The 23,611-nt window shown below is 43.7% G+C and overlaps 4 protein-coding genes across 7 annotated transcripts; 2 read left to right on the top strand and 2 right to left on the bottom strand.

Moving 5' to 3' along the window:
- Positions 1-480: 480 nt before the first annotated feature.
- Positions 481-2,535, top strand: LOC105694881 (SAC3 domain-containing protein 1). Of its 2 annotated transcripts, none has more exons than XM_012416001.2 (7): positions 481-851; positions 1,039-1,230; positions 1,310-1,471; positions 1,538-1,792; positions 1,881-2,018; positions 2,092-2,281; positions 2,360-2,535. In XM_012416001.2, exons 1-7 carry the CDS (start codon positions 808-810, stop codon positions 2,432-2,434), a joined length of 1,056 nt encoding a protein of 351 aa, XP_012271424.1. In that variant the 5' UTR covers positions 481-807; the 3' UTR covers positions 2,435-2,535. The 2 variants fall into 2 exon arrangements, with proteins under 2 accessions (XP_012271424.1, XP_012271423.1); XM_012416000.2 differs by having other exon boundaries at positions 483-982.
- On the bottom strand, positions 2,502-4,325 carry LOC105694882 (mediator of RNA polymerase II transcription subunit 4). 2 transcript variants are annotated; one of them, XM_012416006.2, is made up of 5 exons: positions 4,249-4,325; positions 3,624-3,755; positions 3,141-3,547; positions 2,926-3,045; positions 2,502-2,862 (listed from the first exon to the last, which is right to left on the bottom strand). In XM_012416006.2, the coding sequence occupies exons 2-5, from the start codon at positions 3,689-3,691 to the stop codon at positions 2,693-2,695; spliced, it is 765 nt and encodes a 254-aa protein (XP_012271429.1). In that variant the 5' UTR covers positions 3,692-3,755; positions 4,249-4,325; the 3' UTR covers positions 2,502-2,692. The 2 variants fall into 2 exon arrangements, with proteins under 2 accessions (XP_012271429.1, XP_012271428.1); XM_012416005.2 differs by lacking the exon at positions 4,249-4,325 and having other exon boundaries at positions 3,624-3,810.
- On the top strand, positions 3,978-8,422 carry LOC105694880 (ATP-dependent RNA helicase DDX54). Its single transcript, XM_012415999.1, has 12 exons — positions 3,978-4,109; positions 4,258-4,449; positions 4,565-4,941; positions 5,014-5,329; positions 5,398-5,608; positions 5,683-5,909; positions 5,973-6,164; positions 6,291-6,432; positions 6,510-6,699; positions 6,785-6,923; positions 7,007-7,160; positions 8,099-8,422. Exons 2-12 carry the CDS (start codon positions 4,261-4,263, stop codon positions 8,287-8,289), a joined length of 2,328 nt encoding a protein of 775 aa, XP_012271422.1. The 5' UTR covers positions 3,978-4,109; positions 4,258-4,260; the 3' UTR covers positions 8,290-8,422.
- Positions 7,182-10,262, bottom strand: LOC105694883. 2 transcript variants are annotated; one of them, XM_012416008.1, is made up of 4 exons: positions 10,178-10,262; positions 9,975-10,094; positions 9,616-9,789; positions 7,182-7,210 (listed from the first exon to the last, which is right to left on the bottom strand). In XM_012416008.1, exons 1-4 carry the CDS (start codon positions 10,217-10,219, stop codon positions 7,208-7,210), a joined length of 339 nt encoding a protein of 112 aa, XP_012271431.1. In that variant the 5' UTR covers positions 10,220-10,262; the 3' UTR covers positions 7,182-7,207. The 2 variants fall into 2 exon arrangements, with proteins under 2 accessions (XP_012271431.1, XP_012271430.1); XM_012416007.1 differs by lacking the exon at positions 7,182-7,210 and having other exon boundaries at positions 9,547-9,789.
- Between the last annotated feature and the right edge of the window lie 13,349 nt (positions 10,263-23,611).

The following is a 23,611-nucleotide window of genomic DNA, read 5'->3' as shown; positions in this document are numbered from 1 at the left end:
ACTCTGCGGCACTCTGCGGCAACCCTCCGGCACTCTCCGGCTCTCTGCGGCACTCTTCGGCACTCTCCGGCGCTCTGCGGCAACTCTCCGGCACTCTCCGGCACCCTCCGGCACTCTGCGGCACTCTCCGGCACTCTGCGGCACTCTGCGGCAACTCTCCGGCACTCTGCGGTACTCTGCGGCACTCTGCGGCAACACGATAAGGCTCGAAAACACTCTAAAAACACTCGATAACGATCTAAAACACTCTGAAAACACTTGAAAACGGTTCAAAAACGCTTGAAAACGCTTGAAAACGCTCGGTGATGCTCGAAAACACTCGAAATCTCTCGATAACGCTCGGAAACGCTCGAAACCGCTCTCAAAATGATCGAGAATGCGTGCGTGCGTGCGTGCGTGCGTGCGTGCGTGCGTGCGTGCGTGCGTGCGTGCGTGCGTGCGTGCGTGCGTGCGTGCGTGCGTGCGGGAGCCGCCAACGGCGACTGGTACATGGTACCGCCATCGCGAGTGCGCGAGCTCCTATCAGAAATTCTCTGCGCCGCCCTTGGAGGCAAAAAACGGTCGCACGCGCCTGCCCGTGAGCAATCTCCCAACTCATCTCTGGTACTGTCTCTCTTCTAGCGGGATTACTCGGAATTACATACTTTTCATAAACATGCATTTTTCTTTCAAACATGACAATCTATAATCATTTGCTTTCTTTGTTCATGACTGAAAGAACAATCTTCAATTATTGACAAATCAGTGAAACACGTGTTTGCACATGTTTTACGGAAGTGTCATGACACTGGATGAGAGAAATGGGTTATGTGGACATTATTCATTGGCACGGCTTTTTCATGTTCGAAAAAGTAGTATTACTTTTTAATAGCAAGTAACTTAACTAGTATTCTGATATTTTGACTTGTGATTCTATACTCAAAATGTCGGAATTAATTTCGGGAACTTGTCTAACAATGTGCCCCGAGAAAGAACGTTGGATGTAAGTTTCTTCTGGCTCGTAAATACTCATAGTATATTAACACCTCTTCTCTATAGGAGAGAAAGAGAAGGTTTACTACATATTCTTGAAATTGACGAAAGTACAAAACATCGCAAACGACCAGCAGCAGATCCAACAAAAACAGTGAAATGTTTTGCCAGGCCAGCTGCGGGTCAAACGATGCCCGACTTGAGCGAATTACGACCTGGCCCAGTACTCGGCTTAACTATCCGATTCTTGTTTAAACAGTAATGGCATAACCATTTCTTGTCGCTGTATATTAAAGCCTGGATGTGTATTTCTAAAAATAAGTTTTCAACTTTTCAGGGTACTCACTCGTTCAGATATTAATTGGGTAGTCTTATATGATTTCACTTTTGATCGTCTGCGAGCAGTCCGACAAGATATTATAATCCAAAGGATTGATACTCGAATGAGCATTTCCCTTTTTGAGCCCATTGTGCGCTTTTACATTTACTCAGAACAAAGGTGAGTATAAGAAATGCAGTGCCTGGCTTATCGATATCCTATAAATAATTCCATATGAACTTTCAGACTCTGCGAAAGAGATATTAAAGAATTCGATCCCGTAATTAATAACAAACACCTATTAGAATGCATCAAGCACTTGCTTGCCTTATATGATGAACAGGAAATCCGGGAAAGACAAAGTTATTCAGACATTTGCAAAGAATTGGACAATTGGTCCATAACCGATAATCGGACAGAAATGGAAACAATTTATATTTTGTTACATTTAGGAAATCCTACAGCTATATCGAGAGGTTTAGAGCTTCCCTCAATTTATAGATATGTATTTTGTATTTTTAAGAGACTTAGTTTCATCCCTGTAGATATTTTCCTCAATTATTAACCGAATCATATATTTTTTCAATACGTCTAAGATGGTCAAGACTGCTCTAAAGATATCCCTTGCCTGGTATTTAAGAAATTATGCCAGAGCCTGCCGAATGATCAGATCTCTTCCGCCCTTGTTGACTTGTGCTGCATTGTGTAACTTGAGGCAAATTAGAAGGTGTACACTTTTCACAGATTGAATCAATGTATATTATTCTTCCCGGCATAAACTTAAATCATTTCGTTTTCAGAACATCTCTACAAATAATGAGCTCAGGATTTAACAGTAAAAACTTAACTTTCCCTGGACTCAAATTACAAGAGCTTTTATTATATAATGACGTTAGTAAACTCAAGGCAGACTGTGAACTGTTTGGACTAAATTTTACCAACGAAAATGTACAGTTTGAAAAGTCTAAGTTCAAAGAGGATGTATCATTGGTAATACTTAATCGCTCAATAAACCCAGTCAATAATAAATTATTACTTGACACAGCAAACTTTTTATCTTTCTTTCAGGCCACCCCAGAGGCATTTTTCAATGCTCGGGAATTGCACAAACTGTTACCTGAAATACTCCTGGATAGTAATTAATGTTTCCAAACAATTCTATTGAATAATTATAAGTGTTTATTTTTAGTAATAAAAGAAGACTTCTAAAAAATGTTTCTAATTTTTAAGTTAGTTTAATTTAATCAACGCTGTAAGAGAATTAAAGTTGCTTATCTATAAATACAATCATTCATGATTTCATATCAGTCTTTAAAGATGCTTATATGAGACAAAATTCAGATGAAGATGAATTTCTACTTGCTAATCTTAAGCTATTGCTTTGGACTTATTCTGAAGTTTTTATTGTGAATCACTCGACGAACTGCTCGAGGAATCTGTAGACATGACCTCGACATCTTCTGTTTCCTGTTTGTGAGTATTCATAGCGACGCTACCTTGTCCACCCATGGACATGTGAATTTCCCCAGAAGGATGCCATGCAAACTGATTTGCCTGCGAGACTGGTGGTTCTAAAATTGAGACAAAATTTCTAAAATTATGATACCGGAAATAAATCACATACAAAACATTACCTCCTGCTGGATGACCCGCGCGATGAAGGTCGGATGAAATTCCTGGATGCGAGCCCAATATCTGTCCATTTGGAGGAAGATCACTTAATCTACCTAGGAATCCTAACCTCATTTCAATATCTGTAAATTTTATGAAAAACACATTAGAGTATGCTTCAGTTAAAGAATTTCTTTTTAAGAAGTTAGAGCGTGAAATCAAGAGAAATATTATATACCCGTTGGATATGGTCTGCGAGGATCTCCTTGCTGCCAGGTAAGCGGCGCACAAACTGCATTAGAGGCACTAATCCTGTGGGCAAACTTAATGAGTTCCTCGGAAGGAACAGGCCTTTTATTAGCCCGAGCTATAGACTGCAGCTTCTGTTTGGCTTGATATATGGCTGTAGCAAGAATCTGCTCAGCTTCTTTTAACTGACGCTGTAGTTGCTGAATGTCTTGATCCTGCCTATCGACCTCTGCCTTTAGGGCTTCCATTTTCAAATTGATCTTAGCTTGTTCAGCAGCCTTTTTTAATGTCAACTTAAGTTCATTGTCCTTCGCTACAAGTAATTCAGTAAGTTGAAGATGCTCCGCACTGGATAGCTTCAAATGCTTCTGTGCAATTGTATTTTCGATGAGCTCTCTGAAATTGGAAAACGAATTAAGCATGCCAAGTGCAGCAGAATTTGATATTGCACTAGATAATAAGTTGAGCGTACTTCGCTATTAATTCAATGTCATCTACGATAGACAAGAGCACTTCTCTCGTGCTCTTATTTGTTGCCATGCTTGAGAACAATCAGACCATCCAAATCAATCCACACGATCCAACCAAACAAGACGCGATACAACTAAGAACAAGATGAACAACTGTGAACAACTATGAACGGCGTGAACCGGGACCGAAAGTCATACATTATCAAGATTATTGATACGGAACATGGGCATGGAAATTCGCTACAGTCCTCTGCTGCTGCCATCTAGTAGAATTCATGAAAACTAAGCATATTTTTCTACTATTAGTACCCTTTGATGGCGTTACCGTCTAATGGTACGTAGCCGGTGTTTGTAAATGTATTTCTCGATTCCTAACCTAATTTCATGTCAATTGTCACGTGGAAAATTTGGAAAGACTCTCACGCTAATAATTGAGACGCTTTGAATTGAATTCATGCTTGAAATACCAATAATTTAATTGATTTGAGGTATGACAATTTAAGTAACATTGATATAACCAGATATAACGATTATGTTTTACAATCTGATTAAACATAAAAGTTTTACACATTTGACGTTCGTATCATTGAAATCATTGTTTTATATATTCCTAATATTTAGCATTACCTTTTTCAGGCAATGGAGACGGAAATAGCTGGTTTCGCTAATTATGAAGAAACTGCTACAGATGATGAGAGTGAAATCGCTGGTTCTAAAAAGAAAGCCAGCAAGAAGTCGGGTGGATTTCAGGCTATGGGTCTTAGCTTTCCTGTAATGAAAGGGATTTTGAAACGAGGCTATAAAATTCCAACACCTATTCAGAGAAAAGTAAGATTTCTTATAATATTGCACCCGAGGCATTAATGTTTGTATTGTTAGAATTACTCAAAACTAAAATATGTTTTATCGGATAATTATTACGTTAACTTATATTTTTCCACAGACTATTCCACTTGCCTTAGAAGGTAGGGATGTCGTCGCCATGGCTCGAACAGGTAGTGGAAAAACTGCTTGTTTTTTAATTCCACTGTTTGAAAAACTTAAAACTAGACAAGCAAAGACCGGTGCTAGAGCTTTGATTTTATCCCCAACTCGAGAGCTGGCATTACAAACGCTAAAATTCATTAAAGAGATAGGGAGATTTACTGAATTGAAGCCAGCAGTAATTTTGGGTGGAGATAGTATGGATAATCAGTTCAGTATAATTCATGGCAATCCTGATATTATTGTCGCTACACCAGGACGTTTTCTTCATCTTTGTGTTGAGATGGAACTACGTCTCAATAGTATCGAGTACGTCGTTTTTGACGAAGCTGACCGGTAAGTTTCATTGATCAAACGTTGTCCGCTTAAGCTTTAAATTAATACATAAACGCTTTGATTTGATTTCAGCTTGTTTGAAATGGGATTTGGGGAACAGGTTAATGAAATAGTAAACAGACTTCCTGAATCTCGGCAAACTCTTTTGTTTTCGGCCACACTTCCAAAAGTACTGGTGGAATTTGCAAAGGCTGGTTTATCGGACCCTGTTCTACTACGTCTAGATGTGGAAGGAAAGATACCTGATGAATTAAAATTATCTTTTATCGTATGCCGTGCAGAGGAAAAACTAGCAGCACTTTTGTCATTATTAAAAAACATCATTAAACCCGAATCACAATCAGTGATTTTTGCTGCTACAATGCATCATGTTGAATATATTCATCTGGTGGGTACTTTGCAATGTACCGTCTTAGAAAAAGACCAATTGTTTGCTATTCATGGGCTATTTTATAGATATTGGATCAGGCCGGAATTAGCAACACCTTCATCTACTCAAATTTGGATCCATCAGCACGTAAAATAAATGCAGCAAAATTCCAGACTGGCAAAGTCAGAGTTCTTGTTGTAACTGATGTGGCTGCACGAGGAATCGATATACCCCATTTAGATTATGTAATTAATTTTAATTTTCCCGCCAAGAGCAAGTTATTTGTCCATAGAGTAGGTGAGTATAGTAATATAAATTATTAGTATATTAATTATAAGAAGCATTTTTACTTTTTTTTTTTTTTTTGACAGGTCGATGTGCTCGTGCTGGTCATACAGGCACGGCGTATAACTTAATTGGTCCAGATGAATATGCTTACCTTTTGGATTTGCATCTCTTCTTGGGTCGACCTTTTTGCATGGTTCCACCTTCAGGAGATGATGATTGTCTCGAAGGCGCAGTAGGAAAAATGCCACAATCGATGATAGAAGAACAGCTTACAGAACTAATAACCTGGCATGAAAACTCAACAGACTTGGTTAGTTCAATTGAAATATAAAAATATTCTGAGTTTAGACACTAATAAAAATGTTATCTACAGTCGAATATGCAAAAAGTATGTGATAATGCGTATCAACAATATTTAAGATCAAGGCCAGGAGCGTCACCAGAAAGCAACAAGAGGATAAAAGAATTGCGTATTAGCACAGCTGGAGTTATAGCTGAATATCGCGACATTACACCAGCTGCAGCGGATTTGCTTTCTCGTATGAAAAATTATCGGCCCCCAGGAGTTAGTACTTCACTTAAAATTTGAACTTCTTCGCTTCTACTTGAAAAATATTCATCACGAATCACTTTTGAAAAATAATATATTTTCTAGGCACACAGTTAAAACGTTAATTATTTTTTATTGCAGACTATATTCGAAATAGGCGCGAAACCTTCCTCCGCAGACTATCAGGTGATGAAAGCAAAAAGAGCATACCACAAGGATAACATTATAAACTTTCATAAAAAGGTAGAAGAAATAGAAAGCAAACAAGAAAATTTCATTAAAGGTACGTTCTTAATTGTATGAATTTTACTTGACAATCCTTTTAACTTTAGTGTCTCGATCATTTTCCTTATATTTCAGAGGCGAAGCAAAAGTCAACTCTTCCAGCCAGTAATACGGATGACATCAATTCGGTGTTTCGAGAAGTAATAACCCCGAAGAAAAGGAGTATAGAGAGTATTTATAAGAATCAGAAGAAAAAGAAAAAAGTCACTCGAGACGAGGAGTTTTATATTCCCTACGCAGCTCCAGATAAACACACCGAAGAGGGGTACGAACAAGTTATTCATAGCAAAAGGAAAACCTGGGTTGAATATTAATTTAAAAAAAAAAGGTACTGACCATTTTCTCTTCAGTTTGGCAGTAAACACCTTCAGAACGGATGCTGAGAAAATGCAATTGGATCTCACAGGGGATACCGAAGACATGAGGCGCCTTCAGACGCAATTGAAAAAGTGGGATCGCAAAAAGAAGAAGATGATCACTGTAAATAATGTACGTATCCATTTAACCGGTTGTTGAGAATTGATTTGGAAAATTGACGTAATCAATTGTGAATCCTCTCATCCTGTTCGCAGGATTCCAAGCAAGGAAAGATCCGCACAGAATCCGGCGTTTGGATACCTGCAACTTACAAGAGCAATCGTTACTCACAATGGAAGGAGAAGAGTAAAGTTGATTCTTTAAATAATGAGAGTAGCGACGAAGAGGAGCCACCACAAATTCAAAAGTGTAAGTTTAATTTATTCACTCACCGTTCATTGCCATGTCCTTTGAGGCTACTACGTGTAAAAATATATCTGGTTTTTATTTTTAATTTTTTTTGTAACAACAGTAACTAATGGTTTCATGATGGAAACATACTACGACACAAATGTCACTGGTTTAATACTGCGCAGTAACAGCTGGGACCTATATTTTAAAATGTTAATTCAGAGTTCAGTCGAAAGCAGGAAGAAGAGTGATTGCCGGGGTAGACGGCGAAATTAATTAGTTTAACTTACTAACAAGAGAGAGACGTTACGGCTGGTAATTTGCCGGCTAATGTGCTAATGTATTATTAACCGAGATAAACCGAGCTCAATCTGTCTGCAGTTAAATACAGGAAACGGGTCATTGGTCTGTCTGTGCCTTTGTCCCTACCATTGTACAGATTCATTTTGAAAGACATTTATTCTAGTCGCGCCGAGTGTTAACGAAATCTCTCGGTCCATTCCGTCGAGTCAATAATTTACCTCCATTTTCCTGATTACAACGAACGGCCGTCTTTAATCAACGAGGACATATAAATGTAATAAGACCTTCCATTGCGTAGGGAAGATGCACGTGCTGTTAAATCTATTAAGAATTCAGTCGCATAAATATTTATCCGCAGCCTTTCGAGGAAAAGGCGATTGTTACCGCGAAGAAAAAAAAAAAGAATTCCAGTCTCACATAACCGTGATAACGAGCGAGGACTTCGTCGATTAGAGATAAATAATCATTCCTTTACCCGCGGGTACAATCGATGTCATTTCCAACGCAATAAATTACCTCACACGATTTGTTCGAATCTTAGAAAACTTGTAACAAATGCCGAGTAATTTCTTTATCGTGAAATTTTAGTTACTCCGTTGAGAATTAACGGCCCTTTTGCATCGATCGAAATTCATTCGAGATTTATGTTTCAGTGCAAACTACGGCGAACACACATTGGGCGCGGCACAATCAGAAGATAAAGGAGAAGGTCAAGGCGAGAAATGAGTTGAAGAGGCCCGAACAGATACTGAAAGTTCGTAAGCTTATGGAGAAGAAACGCAAAAAAAATGGACGGAAACGGGGCAACAAAGGGGGTGGAAGAAAAGGAGGGAAGAAGTCGTAGAAAGAGGATCGCTTACGTTGTCGGACATAAACATCTTAATTATAATTTGATACTTAACGATAATTTAACACGAGGGGCCTGCATACGTTAATGTACATGCCGAAACAGTGAAATACATTTACGGAGGAGAAGATAATTTATCTTGAGAATTATTACGGATTGCTTTCTATGTTTTTATGTTGACGTTCATGGAACGGAAGGGAAGCCCGTAGGATGAATTTGTTGACGTAGCGATGTCTGTTAAAGTTTTTCAGAAGCACTCGATGCTGAGAAACGTTGCAGTTAATTCTATTATATAAGTGCCCGACACGTGCAATGTTTCAGCTCGAGTTACTTCTGTTATCAACGATAATCAGGTATCTCTGCAGCGAGTGCAGTCATGACTTGACATCCGGCATTGTACTTGTTCTTTATGCCGCCTCTTTGTTCCATCCTCGCTTACGATGACAAGAGTCATGGAAATTCCCCGAGAAAATCTGGACGATCCCGATAAGACGGGATTTTTAATTTGCAAATTATTATAAATTATCTTTAACGCCGATTTCCGGTTCGCCCCATTCCTTGCGCTTTCGTTGCCAGAATCGTAACGCCAATAAATGAATGTGCGGCGAAACCGACGCGGATTCTCGCGAACGCGACAGTACTCGAAGTCAACTCTGAGGCGTACGTCATATTCGTCATCGCTTCCAGCAAAAAGCGCGTCATTCAACCCAAGGAAAGAAAAGTAACCGAGCAAGGTCACGAGTGTTTATAGCTAATGACTTAACGCGACGCGAAAACTAAAAGGTGTAACAAACTGGATTTAACGAAACGCAGACCCGTTTCGATGGCCAGCTTTTCAACGGCGGTCCCGTGTACTAATTTTGTACCTAAGAGGCATATTTCGCTTTCTAGACGCCGAGAGTAATGCAAGAAAAATTGTCGAGCCTTTCGTCGGTTCGCTGAACTTTTCTTCAAGGACTGTACGTGAGGTTGCTCGAATGCAGCCGTACGTGCTACTCCGTGCAATAAGATGGAATACTGGTTTTATGATGCGAATCGACGAGGCACTCGGCTCCCCGCGTATGAAAATGTTAAATAAATCCCTGCTCGTATCGCTCCACCGGGAGTCTCTCTCATCGATCTTCTACAAAGAGAGGATATTCCCTTTTCGGGAATCGGAGTTAAGCAAACTTTGAACTAAAAGCTTAACAAGCGCTTTAGACGCGGTCGCCGTAAACTGCGATAAATGCAAGCGCGAAGTGCCGTGAAATTATAATTCCTCCATTGACGACTGCCTCGGCAATGAATACGTTATTTATGACCCAGTAACGGTACGTTTCTCACCAAATGGGAATACCGTTGAGGCACATCCGTCGTCGACGTCGCTATTATTTCTTCGGAGTCGAAGCGTTTATCGGCCGCCATTTTGTTTTCTTCGGGAAAAGCGTATCTAATGGTCCTCGCTACTTTTGATCCTCCTGCATCTTGGACTTGTTTACGGTCCATCTCTGTAGTTTCCTGCAAAAGAGGACCGTCTCTACATAAGATGAGGACGGGGAATTCCTCTCAGCGAGAGTCGACACAAATTTTCCTGGTTTCTCCGTCTTCGGACGCGGAGGAGTCGCGTGCCTTCGTTCTCGCATTCTTTGACATTCTCAAGGCTGCCGCGATCTGCAGGCTTAGTTACGCAATAACGCGCTTACCTGGGTATACGTATTTCGCTTTGCACCGAGTGGTACGCCGGTCACCGCGTGCGTACGGTACCGAGATGTACGCGTGTCGGGCTCCGAAGATCTTGAATTTTCTCGATATGTCAAGAGGCTCTGAAAAAAGATGGCGAAACTCGTTACGTCAAAGAACTGATGAAAAATTAAAAAGATGCGTTAAACAAAAAAAAAACAATTACCACCGTCCTCCCGGAGAGAGAAAACGTTTGCCCAAGCAACATGTATATACCTCATAAAAAAGATTAGTTGGCTCGAAGAATTATGCATCGCGACAGAAAAATCCGCCGAAAAACAATGCCGCATTGGGTAAACAGAATAATTTTAAATCGACATCATTTTTTCTTCTCGACAAAATAATCATTGCTTGCAGTTACATACGTTTCGGACAACAATTGAAAATCTTGCGACGTCTCCTGATAAACGGAACGGTCTTGAAAGAGAAAAATAAATTACAACTCGTTAGATTGGTATGTAAGAACGTTTGACAACTAATGGAAAATTGAGGAAAAAACATACTTGGGCTTAAAAAAAAATGTGGCCCGTGTCACGTGGAGTCTTGAAACGTCTGCATGGGCAGCGTGCACATTATTTTCAATCTGACGCAGCCCACAAAAGCTCCGATCCCCGAGGTCGTGAAGCGTGAGACCAAAGCCAAGCGATCCAAGTGACCGTGGAGCGTAATTATTCCACCTGCGATCGATACGTCCCTGGACGAGAGTCCACGCGAACTCGGGGCTTTCTTTTCACGAAACACGCGACCTTGAACCTAATCCACTTCTTTTTTTCTTTTTTTTCGCCGGTGATTAATTCCCACAGTCGGCACTGGAAAGGAGTTGCAAGGACCCGACCACGGCGTTCCTGGAACGAAATCCGAGCGATTATGTCCCATCAACATTGACTTACGAGAAAGTGATATCGTATGTCCCTCATTTTACAGACTCGGCTGGGACGGTACTTCAAGGCGCCCGATTTTTTTCCCATTGTCGACAATTGCCGCTTTCATGCTTTGGGTACATTCAGGAGCCTCATCTTCTTCAATCGGCGCCAGGTCTCGATACTCTTATAATAATCCCCCGGAGATGCATTCAACGCCTCGCGATATCGAAACTGGACAGTCGGTAACTTTTTACAGCTCGCCTTCGAACGCTGCGAAGTAGAAGAGTTACACGAGCGACCCTCGAATTGTGGATTTTCCACGCGTAAACTGGAGTTCTAAAGAGTAGTCGTTTTCGAACAGAATTTACCACCTCGGTCCGATCATGTAGAACATCGGAGACGCGCGGTGGCCAGGTAAGTACACCTGTGCGTGCGCTCTCGAAAAATAAGAGCGTGACGAAGGACGCTTCGCCGGTAGGATTCAAAAGCTTCCTCTTGTTCGCCACCATGCGACCGTGACGAACGCTCCAATTACGATCCCGTCTGCGCCGGTCACGAAAGTGCACTCTTTTGCGGCCAGGACTCGAAATTGCGCACGTCGTCCAGCCTATTGGGAAATCTATCCCTCTTGCGGAACGCTGGGACTCAAAAACGTAATCGAGGACGCAACGTCCGCTCAAATTGGCTGCGAATTGCTGCAGGTTGCCTCAACGTGCTGCAAGTCGCTGCGAATTTCCGCTGGGAGTCGCTGCAAACTCCTGTTGGAAGTTGCTGCAAACTGCCGCTGGAAGTCGCTGCAAATCGGTGGAAACTGTTGCTGCAAGTTGCTGAAGGCTGCTCGAGTTGGTCCGAACTGCCCTCGCTCGGTGCATTTGCAAGCCGCATTAGAGGACTCCTCGGTGCGCTCATGTACGGCCCCCTGCAATGGGAGTTGTTGCATCAAATCGACGAATGTTGATAATTAACTGAAAGTAACTCAATTCCGAGTGTATATACTCTCGCAGTCAAGTGCGGGGGTCGCGACGAGTACTCTGTAACTCAATACATCCGTGGGTTTCGATTGCCGTTATGGAGGTGTTGTCGCTACGGTGCGTCATGTAAAAGGAGTGAAAGGATACCTGATGCAATCGCGGACCTGCTCGAATCGTTCCATAAAATTATTCACCATTCCTCCCAGGATATCGAGCATATTTTTCCTCTTCTTTCGGATAAGCTTGCGCCCGGCCATGCGAGGAGAATTATGGAGTACCCGCGTATGTCGCTTGCGAAAGAAGCTAGGTGTACTTTTCCCAATTACAGGAGGGCGTTGCTGGCAATCACTCCATACACATCGGTGCCCCACGTGACGGACGAAATTACCCTGAGAGAAAAAAAAAAAGAAAAAAGAGAAATCCATTGAACCAAGAAAATATTTTCTTAATTCAAGTGTTTACAAACTCTTGGACAGCCTCTTGGAGGTCTGAAACAACTCCTTAATGTACAGATCCTGAAGAAACCGTGTCGTGCTCGATCTTAAACCAACTTCCTCGTTCCTCTTCCTGAACCACAGCTGGCGACGAACTTGACTCGAAGTTGTCATTTACTTTCATCTCTCGTCCTGTCTCCGCTTCCGAAATTTCTCCTTCCTTTCCCCAAAGGCGGACTTCCTGGACTCACTTTCTTTCAACCATTGACTCTCAACCTGAAACTTATAGAGGGAAGTTAGCGTCGACGTTGACGACGAATTTTCAAGAAGGGATCGACTTCGAGGAGCTGCATTTTTATCGGCTCGCCCTTAATGTATCCCGATGAATAATCGTGCCAGCGATTCGAGGGTAATTACGCGATGCACCCATTTTTCGAGCTATAGCTCGATTGATCGATCACGGATTGTCGCTATTGGGCGTGGAACGTCAATAAGATAAAAGGGTACTGACCCACTTTGACGTTGCGGTAATCACTGTCGAAGAATTACTAACTCGCTCACCATAAGTCTTTAGTCGAGGGTTGGCAATGGCCCGTGAAACGCGAGGAGACACCATGGAGGGTAGCACATTGTTACGGCTTTTTTGTGGAACATCCCTCCTACACTAAAAAAAAAATATATTCCTTAGACCAGAGAAATATAGAACAGTAGCAAACAATTTTTTTGTCAATTTTTTCTTTGTCTTTAAATTCAAAGAATAATTCTTTGACCGAAACAAAATCGAATGAATTGGAATAATTATTCTTTGAATTAAAAATATGTTTCTTCGGTTCAATGCATTTTTCTTACCTCGGTGTACAATATTGCCGAATGAATTTCTGCATATTAATCGCGACTTGCAACGTCGAATCGCACTTATCGATGTAATTTATCGCCATAAGGGGTACAAATTTGGTCGTGAGAAAAAATCTAGTAAGAGTTGAAAACCGGTCTTATCTGATCAGTACTCATATTGTAACTGCGTAGAAAGGAATTTCCCAGCACTCGGAAAACAAGTACAGGATCCATGCCCTTGGTACTTGAACCCATGACCACGCGTCCACCAGACCATAACATTCCTGGAGGCTTACCTCTGCACCAGCGATGTACACAGAGATAATGCAATCCCCTCGAATCGCTAGGGGAGCATGAACTTCGTTTATACCCCTTTTTTGCACTCGCTAAATAGGATTTGCAGCTGCAGCCTGGGAAGAAATGGCGGCGACGGTGTCAGGAGAAATCCAGAAATGCCACGCCATCCAGAAACCCGGCCTGGACGTCCTGAAAATAACGAGACTCTACGGTGTTCCTCTATAAACATGTTAATAAGCCGCCAAGGGACTTCTACTTTAAACTACGGTGGCCGTAAAACTCTTCTTACGGCCGCCATCTTGGAAGACGCTAAAGCTGCGACGCAGTTCGACTCACCTGTGTACGCATCTTCCCGTGACAGGTGGCAACGCGAATTCCTGGCAAAAGAGTCGCACCTTTACCTCTCCTTGCTTTTATCGAGGCCACAAAAACGCGAGTTAATCCTGGAAGAATTAAGAAGGGATTTTTATTGGCACGTTTATAGGCGCGCGTGAATGCGACACCGAACGCTTCCAATATGGCGTCGTTAACCGCCACACGCGGCGAATTTATGCCGCTGATTGTTTCCTTTAAGAGGAGTGTCTCCACGGAATTTATATTCGATTCTCACCTTGCCGAAAATGCTTAACGTCCGAAATATTCGACTCGTCGGAAATTTCAATGCCTGGCCCAGGAAAGGGGCTCTCGAATTTGAAACGAGGCGGGTAACTGGCCGCAATAACTGCCCTCGTTGTTTACAGGGTCGGTTTACAGGGGCACTGTAAACGTATTAAGTCGACACGATCAGCTTCCGAGAGGGTTGTTTCTGTGTCATTGTTTCCACAAGGCGACCCCTGGTGGATCCGAGTGGGTGGAATCGTTCGAGGGTATTTTCGCTCCAGGTCAACCGAGGTCCTTTCCACTCCGCCGAAGTTAAAGACGAACTCTTCGATCTTCCGCATATAACTCGCGTTAACTCTCTGCATTATATCCAATTATCCTTCAGAAACGTACTATCACTTGCCGTGGAAAAACAAAAGAAAGGAGTCCCAATGAAAATAATACAGCACGGAGAAAACTCGAGGTGGACTACCGTGAAGAAATTCGGGGACGCCATTTTGTCACGAAGGAACGAAACTACTGAGACGGACTCTTTTATAGGTAATTCGTTAATAAGATCGTGGTAATCTTGCTAATGGATTCTGTGTTTTCATAAATTTATGTAAATTATTTCCATCCAGCGGAGGGAAGTTGGCCTGAGGAAACGACTTCGTGGCTCCGAATAAATGGCCCCATTGACACGGACCACCCTGAGTGTCAGGGGTTACATATCGATAGGATTAAAGTCAGACCCACACCCAACGATTCGGCCCTTGGTAGGGCTCGACACGCCCTGTCGACCCTTTCTAACCACCGGCTAAAAATAATCCGAGACCTCGCGTATCTTTACGCGCACCGACATCTGTGCACGAGAGAGGGAGAGAGAGAGGAAGGGAGGAAGAGAGAATATGGTTTCGTGTACGCATACGCGATAAGTACACGCATGGACGACGACTTCAAGGGACCACTCTCTTACCTAAAACATCAAACTGTAATCTCGCAATCTCTTTAATAAAAAAATTAAGTAATCCAAAATATAGTCACCGAAAACCATTGCAAAAATCTTATCATCCAGAATTAGCATTTTAAATCTTAAACGATTTCGCACGTATCTGGGAGTCCGAGATGATTTTTAAAAGGCGACGCCCATGAGCATACACGTGCGAGGATAAATATACGTGAGGGGAGATGAGCGTGCACGTATATACATGCACGACTACAAACTACACGCCTTTTGCCGAGCAAGAGTATCAAATTCACCGAAAGTCGAGCTTCCGTGCTTCGCGAGTGAAATGTCGCTCCGAATTCTGTGGCGTAAAAATCCGAAATATTCCGGCAAAAGAAAATGGCGCCCTCGCTCGATTTTTACGCCCGGTTCTTAGCCGGCACTTCCTTTCTCCGGCAAAGCTTAGACCAGCAGCCTAACCTACTCGAATTCTTAGTCACACCCCAAAATTAGCATTGCGAGCCCCTCGAGACGGTCTTACGATTTTGGAAGAGGCTCCAGAACGCTCATTTCGACCTAACCTAACCAATCGAGTCGACATGGACCGGTTAAGGCGACATGGAAATTCGTGGAGGCGAACCTGACTCTTCAAATTCGTGTACAATGGCTGTCGATATTTTACACCTTGATATGTAATTCTCAGAATCCTATAGTACCACGATTTGCGATTAAAAACCTTGGCGCGATCGACTCGCAAATAATCTGACATTCAACAGCGGCTCGCAGCATGTCGACGTAAACTCTAATTTTAAAGCGCCACGGCCGTTTCGACATCCTGGCCGGCGTTTCCGGGTGCGGACAATGCGGGATACACGTGGACCGCGTAAGATTTCTAGTGGACACGAAAGGTCCACGTGGTGGTCCAGAATACGAAGCAAAAAGTCGAATGTCAAAAGAACACGGCCAAAGCCTCAAGAAAGAGATCTATAAGCCCTATTGAAGAGGAGTCCCGGATAGCGATGGTCCGCCATCTTGGATCGTGCAGCGTTCCCTCGATAAGCAGACTTCATCATCACCAGTCTACGATTATGTGAAATATCGGTTTAGGTAATATGTACAATGAATTTTTACCTCTGCATACAGCCTTTGTAGCGACTTAACGAAACTGACTCGACATTTCTGGCTTTATTTTAATTAGTTCAATGTCTTCATTCTGAGGGCCGCGCGACGCAAGATGGCCGCCGTCTCTTGCATCACGGGGTTCTGTAATAATGATGCCACTTTTCGGCCCATTCTCCTGCTTCCAGACACGTGGGTAGATAAAACGAGGCAGGTTGAGTAGGTCGGTGCCAAGGTAAGGGCCTCTCACCGAAATAATAAAAGCGGCCATTCCAAATCGGAGGCGTCGGACGCTCCCGTTCCGTTTCGGCACTCGGAGTAGGGAAAAGTATAACGCAGAGGCGACCGTAAATAAACGGATTACAAGAACCACTTGGCCAAAGAAACAAACGAGGCCTGCTCTTCCGTCTCCACCATGAGCCAGATTTCCTAGGTTGTTCCTGTCCACTCTACGATCCCCCTCCCTCTCTTTCTCTCGATCTCCCCATCTCTCCGTCTCCCTGTCTCTCTCTCTCTCTCCACTTGTCTGCAGACATGAATGGCGACGCAGCCAAGTGAGCTAACGGCTTGAGGAATGCCTATTTATCCAATGTTAATTCATCCAGCGTGAAGGTTTCCAGAAGGACGCGTTGACTCTTCCACTGCCCCGGTTGGAGTCTTTATCGAGTCGTTCGGCGCCGTTTAGCAAAATCTTTACGACTGTCCATTGACGGGTTATTTGTCCATTACAGATACAATGATCTCAAGTTCTCGGCCCGACTGAAACGCACGAGATTGCAGGCGAACTCCTGGGATAGAGACGAAAAAAATCATCGGATCGGTCTCTCGTCTTCCGGTCTGCTCGTGCGTTTAATTTCCCAGGAGCATCGCCGCCATTACGCGCGTACGTGTCGACGCATCTCACATTTTCACCCTCGGTGAATCCGGACTTGAAAGGTGACCGAAATCTGAAGTCTGACTCCATCTCTCCATGGTAATCAATTTACGTTCTGGTTAAAAAATTATATTTCGGATATTAAAAGTATATTATCTACCCGTGAATACCCCAATGGACTGTTTTTAGGGTTCTCACCCAAAGCAGACCCTTTAGATGGGTAAAAAACGAACCGAGACATTAAGCCTCGCTCTTGCCCGAGGAAAAAACTCTGATAGTTCCCTGCTCCTATCAGCGTTTCGAAATAGCTCGTGTATATCGCATTCCTAGGATGCTTCGAGGTGGTCGTTACTTTCGCCCGTCAAACATTCGATAGCGAAAGGCGACACCGTTTCGGTGGAGCGGGTACTTAGCAGGTGTGTATCGGATTTATTGTACCAGTCCGCCATATTGACGGCCATCGAGCCGAGAAATTCGGGCGCAAGAGATTTAGGGCGTGGGAAGTCGTAGAAAAGAAATCCTAGAGATAACGATTAATGCACAAGTATATAAGATTTATGGCGAGCGATATCTCGGGTCGGCTCTGAATGATACTCCTTGTTCATCTTCAGGTTGACGGGGATGTGCAACGCGATGTCGGTATGCAGCTTGGTCGGTGCACATCGCGTGCATACGTGCGGCCATATCCAAGGACGTGGCGTTTAACCGAACCGGCGTTTAAGCCGGGATAATTGAATAAGAATGCACGATCGTACTGCGCCGATCTCGAGGAATTTCCTCGACACTGCTGGCAAGGCGATTTCTGCGACGAGCTTGGACGTCGCTTAGGAAAATCGATTTTTCGAGACGCAAGCAATGAAGGATTTTTCGGACTGCACCCAGAAGAGGCCTTGCGTCCTCGAAGAGACCCTCAAGCTTCTCAAAAAATGCCTAGAGACTTGAAACGATGATATGAACTTCCATGGACGCGAGCAATTGAAGGAATTTTGTATAATTGATGGGGAAAATTGAGGATGTAAACAGGTCGGGTTTTAGGGAACGGGCCGTCCGACATTATGACCGGTCAAGCACAAAGAGCATTATCAACATTCCGACGTGCCTCTGATATGATTACTGTAAGCCAAGCCTTCGGGGTGGCTTCAGGTTCGCATGTTGTGGAACCGACTCGCCTATCGATAGCCAAAGCTCGCCAGGGTGGGAAGATGAGTCACGTTATCACTCGATGAGGAAGCTACGAGCACGCAAGGGTGTCCAGTTGGCGGTCTAAAATCGCACGCGAGGTAGAAACGCGCCTATTCGTCGGACTAATTCAGGAATTTAATGTACAATTAATTAGCCTCTTGTCAGCAGGCATTCTCTCGCGATTACGCACTCGAGGAGCTGACAATGAGACGCAAGTGGGCCGCGGTCTGGAAGTCTCGGGCGAGACTTTCTTGGCGTCTCTGGTTCGCAAAAAGGAGGAAACGCGGAGCGACGAGCGATTTCCTGCGACCTCGAAGTCGACTTTTCCTTCCGAGTCTCGAGGAAGAACCGAGTCGTCTTTGCCATCGCTTGGTCGTTCTCATTGCGTAATTCCTCACTTCGCGCATTAATCGCACTAATCGTATTAATCGGCGAGCCTTAGGACTTCCGAACACCGTCGTTCCTCCTAGGAAGGTCAAAAGGCGTATCAGAATCGGCGCTGATTCGATCGGGTCGATCTACAGCTGATGCCTTAGCAAAGTTACACCCCAACATACAGTCGCATTAATCATAATTAATTTAATTTCTCAGAAATACGGATCCGTATTGCAGCGAGTCATTTTATAGAGGTTCTCTTCCCCACGAGCAAGACGATGCAGATTAACATGTCCTTTCATGCTCAGAGAATTTTGAATATCGTATCACCATCCCTGCCAACGCGCTCTTCAGAGGCTCCCGCGTCCATCGACTAGATAAAAGTATCCCACCACGTGAGAAACGTAGCTAAACTATAACTACACGAGGTTGCGGAGCTACCAGCGATATTTATAAGTATCTCGCAGAGGTTTCCTCGAACAAGCGCGTTACATATCCGACCACATTCGACCACGTTCTCGGTAAGGTGATGCGAACCAATATGGCGCCAAGAACGCCCTTTCGGTCACGCTTCTCGGGTCTCGTTTCTCCCTCTTCGTTCCCCACAGGGATTCCAGGATTTCTCTTCTCTTTCCAGTCTTCCATCGAGCCTGGGAACTCTGGTTTGGGTGCAGGGGTGACTCCGTCATCGAGTTCGCCTTCCGTGGTCTTACATTAAGTGTGGTTGGGTTCCGGAGACACGCCCTGTAGTAGTCACTGTGGACATTATTAATCCTCGTACAAACGTCCCGTCTAGCGTAATAAAATTAATGGTATAATTAATGATACAGTTAATAATGCCATTATGAAATAATCCGGGGTCGTCGAACCGGAGTTGTCATCATTTCTGAGCCATTTCGCGGCCTCTCCTAACACGTTCTAACCTCTCCATCTGGTCCATCTGCGTCGCCTCCTCTTCGTCTCTCTCATTGACCCTCCCATCTGTTCGTCTCTCTTCGGGACCCCGCATTAACATTTCCAGGCCTTGTCCAGGAATAGCGACCATTATACGACACTGCCGAGTCCCGGTGACCATTGATGGAGTAACAAAGCCGGACCCTCGCGCTTTAAGCACTTTTAGTCGAAAGGTTCGAGCAAAGCTCTAATCCTAATCCTCGGTTCGATCTGGTAATCCGCAGGGCTGACTTCCCGAAGTGATCCTACTTGAGCCTCGCCACTTTACGGCTCTTTAAGACGCTTCCAGGTGACCCCTGCCTGGTTTCGGTTCTAATCCCCATATCGCTCTTCAGGCAACTCTCTTCCACCGACAACGAAATTGGACCTCGTTTGGTCCCAGCTTGAATTTTTCATCTGACCCTTCTAGGGATGAAGGCTGCAGTCTAATGAGAATCTCTCGCAGGGCGAGAACCGCTTATCACGGTTATCAGGGTTATCACGAGCGCAGGCGACGACCGTTACCTGGTCCCGATTAGCGTCGATACGGGCAATGCGCTTTCATTTAAATAATACGACTCTTCCGGCCGAGGTTGAACCAGTCATCGCGTTTCATGTCGCCTAGGCCATGGTGCTCGTACATGGTGCCCTAATCGGCGAGAAAGGAATCGAGAAGCACAGCTGAGCGAGATAAGCACTGCCAAGTAAATTCCTAAATCCGTCTGATTGGTCGATCCAGAAAATTGGATTCCTAGGAAATTAAATTTACTCGAAGCCTCCACTTTCCAGGCCTTAGAATTAAGCTCGGGTAGCTCCTTGAAATAACACTTTTACGCCTCGTTCCCTTATCCCCGAATCCGCGATCCAACAGGATCCCGTATATTCCCAGCCACTTAACCCTTTGGCTACTAAGAGCGCCTAAAGTCACCCGACGTTTGGTCCAATATTGCCTGCACGGTCAGACGAATTTCGCCCATATGTCGAAATGGCTCCTTTTAACACATTCGCGAGAGGAAAATTTTCTCCGTTTCCAATACCGAGTACCGGCGAAAATAATGAAATTCTTAAACTAGTTGCCGGAAACTTGTATCGTGTAACGTTATGGACGTGATTCATGTCAGTGGCAATCAGGAATAGAATTTAAAATGACGTGAGTTCACGTCAGCGGCAACCGGGAATAGAACTTGAAAAGACATGAGTTCACGTCAGCGGTCGCGAATGTGTTAATAGAACCTCTTAATTATGAGAGCCTTCTCTCCTCCGGTTTCGGGGAACAGCTGATAACGATGCACTTGTCATAACAGCCGATGATAGTCCTTCGAGGGAACTCGAGATCTGGCCGACTCATCGCGTCGAATGTAACCCCTGATTGGGAATGAATTTTTCGAATCCCCGAGAGGGGACACCGTAAATAAGAGATACGCGGAATCTATCTGACCTTGTCGCACGGGTATTCAGCGATAAGACTCTCGGCGCGACACATTTTTCCACTATCAGTTGGAAAGTGTCGAAAATAACAAATGACGCCGGCGCTCAATAACAAATGCATCGTGTACGGAAAGTGCGGGGAATTATTTATGCCGTGACATGGCCTTGGTGCACGCGTAGAATTATCGATAAAAAAAAAGAAAAAAGAAGCCACCGCTCGAAGGGAGTGACATTCACGTGAAACGTCGACATTGCTCGATGATCGCAGAGATGCATAAAATGCACTATTCGTCTCGAGATGACTTAACCACTAATTCGGAATGCTTAATTAATTCTTCAGACACGATGCCTCGCTTTGTCGCTTCCTTCTAATCTACCCGCTTACGTCTCAACGCATTTATCCTAGTCAACGAGAGTACGCGTCCGAATGTGTACATTATACTCATGTACTCGGCGCGCGTGCTTTCCTGGTTTTCTTATTTCTCATCTCCCGGTTAAAGTCCTCGCCTCGACACGCGTATCTCACGCTTCTAAATTCAGGGAATATGGCGAGTACACGAAGTGTACACGGGCCGTACATACTAGTGCACGCGTAAGTGCGACAAGAGGTGAAGAATTTGCGAGGTGTCTACACTGATAAAAATGCCCATGTAAATGTACATACTCGATCATTGGTTATTTAGATGCCACGATAAATTCCAGTAAATGATAATCTAATGTTACATTAAATTCGAGTAAAAATTCAGCAATACAGTGAGTACACAATGTTAAGTGTATTTATACATTTCCTAATTTCTAACTCCTCCATTTTAGGGTTTTGTATACGAACCTTAAGGGGATGTAAAAGTGGCATTCGAAAGCTCAATCGTTCATAAAACTTTTCTACGAACTGGGTGTCTCAAATCGTGTCATACTTTAAAACGTGAATATGGAGACCCAAAGGCAGGTCCTGAAACTTGCGAAATTTCAATTTTTATAAACTATTTTTAAAATACCTATAAAGAAATTTGAAAAGAATTAAAATTTCATGAGCTTCAGGACCTTCCTTAGAGTTTCCCTATTCACGTTGTAAAGTTTCAAACTATTCGGTAAATCGAGTTGGGATAAAAGTTTGATAAACAAAACCTCTTCGACGCCACTTTCACATCAGCTTAAGTTATAAAGTGTGTGAAAATGCATGTAAATTTCCATTTTTTTATCAGTGTACAGACGATGGAGGTTTTTCTTCGCAGAAAGAATAGACGGATACTCCGTCGGTCATTCTAGCTTCGAAATTAAACATAATGTGTAACGTCAATTCTCGCGAGGAAAATCTCGCTTACATAGACAGGGAACCGCGTAACGATTTACGGTTTGTCCCCAAGGAGGGAAATAGGACTCTTGCTCGGGAAATCGGAGCGGACGCGCAAAACTGATCGATCCGTGAAGGTGACTGATGTGTACTTCTTGCTCCGAGAGAAGACCCTTAGGTGCGCCGTCGAGAGCTTTCGTGACGCGTTCAGCTGCTTACTCAATTGCGCGGCTCTTTTTTGCCGACTTGAGCAGTGGCTTTGCCCAGCTAAATCCACCGAGCGAGTCTTGCGGGTGCGACGAACTTGCGTAAGAAAAACGCGTACTCGGGGGCCACCTGAACCCCCGCAAAAGTCGCTTCCTTGCGCCGCCATTTTGTCATACGAATGATCATCGCCTAAGCCTCGTCGATCCGCATTTAGCGGTCGTTAACGACGCTAAAAGTGATTTCGAAACTGCTACCAGTATCTGCTGAAGAACCAGCAATTAGTACCGTTAGGGTGAACAATTATACTTCCAGCCGTGAAGTCAACAACCGGTAAAGCGAGCATCGAAACAAACTTCGACTGTATTAAATCTCGACAGTTTTGACGTCCATCTTATTTTCCTGGATATCGGGTCGACAAATATTTATTACTTCCCGTATCTTTTGCGCGGCTGCGATTCCTGAAGAAAGTCGGTTTTCCGACGCACGAGAAATCCCGCTATTGCGACCAGATGCTTGCGGAAAGAGTGTATATAATTAATCGCGATTTCGATCCACCGGCTTGATAGAAATCGCGGGTGTTACGCAAGGAGAAAAGGGACTCGGGAAATTAACGCGGAGATTCCCGAGCGATCCCCTACTTTGATATTGCGCAAACCTTACTTGGGATACTTCCCATATGCATCTGGAATGATGTTACGAATTCGCATAATGTGGGACGAAGACATTGCTTCGTGACGATCTGCACAATATGGCGGCGTAATGGCGTCCCGTTACTCTACGATATCTTTACAGTAGTATAAGAAAACTCTGGAGCTGGATATGAAAAATTTTGCTATTATTATTTATTTGCATTATTACAATTACTCGGATTAACGTAAACGTCATATATACACATCCGTGATTTTTTAGTGAATAATTTCATGCACGGGAAATAATTCGCCTTTAACTTTTCACATTAAGTGACTTCGCAAAGGTGTGATTCGTTCCGAGCATACGTGAAGGAAAACTCGTGGAAGGCTTAACGACAAGGTAGAAAGCGTGTTAAATTACAGGAAATATGAACAGAGGAGTTACCCTGGGAACCATGTTTATGGGTCCTAGCCTGGAAATCCCTGAAATCAACCTCGGCCACTATTCACGATAATTTATAGCTTTCGAGGCTCCTTTACGCTTTACCATTTACCATTACACGACTCTTACACCTTCCCCCTCGCAAATAAAATCGTTAAACAAAGGATACAGGGTGTTACGGCATTAACGTTTCCCT

Source organism: Orussus abietinus, unplaced genomic scaffold (genome assembly GCF_000612105.2).
Source record: "Orussus abietinus isolate OABI.00-Male unplaced genomic scaffold, Oabi_2.0 scaffold354, whole genome shotgun sequence".
Taxonomy (NCBI): domain Eukaryota; kingdom Metazoa; phylum Arthropoda; class Insecta; order Hymenoptera; family Orussidae; genus Orussus; species Orussus abietinus.
Note: the sequence above shows the minus strand (reverse complement) of the source record. Positions and strands in the feature narration are given on the sequence as shown.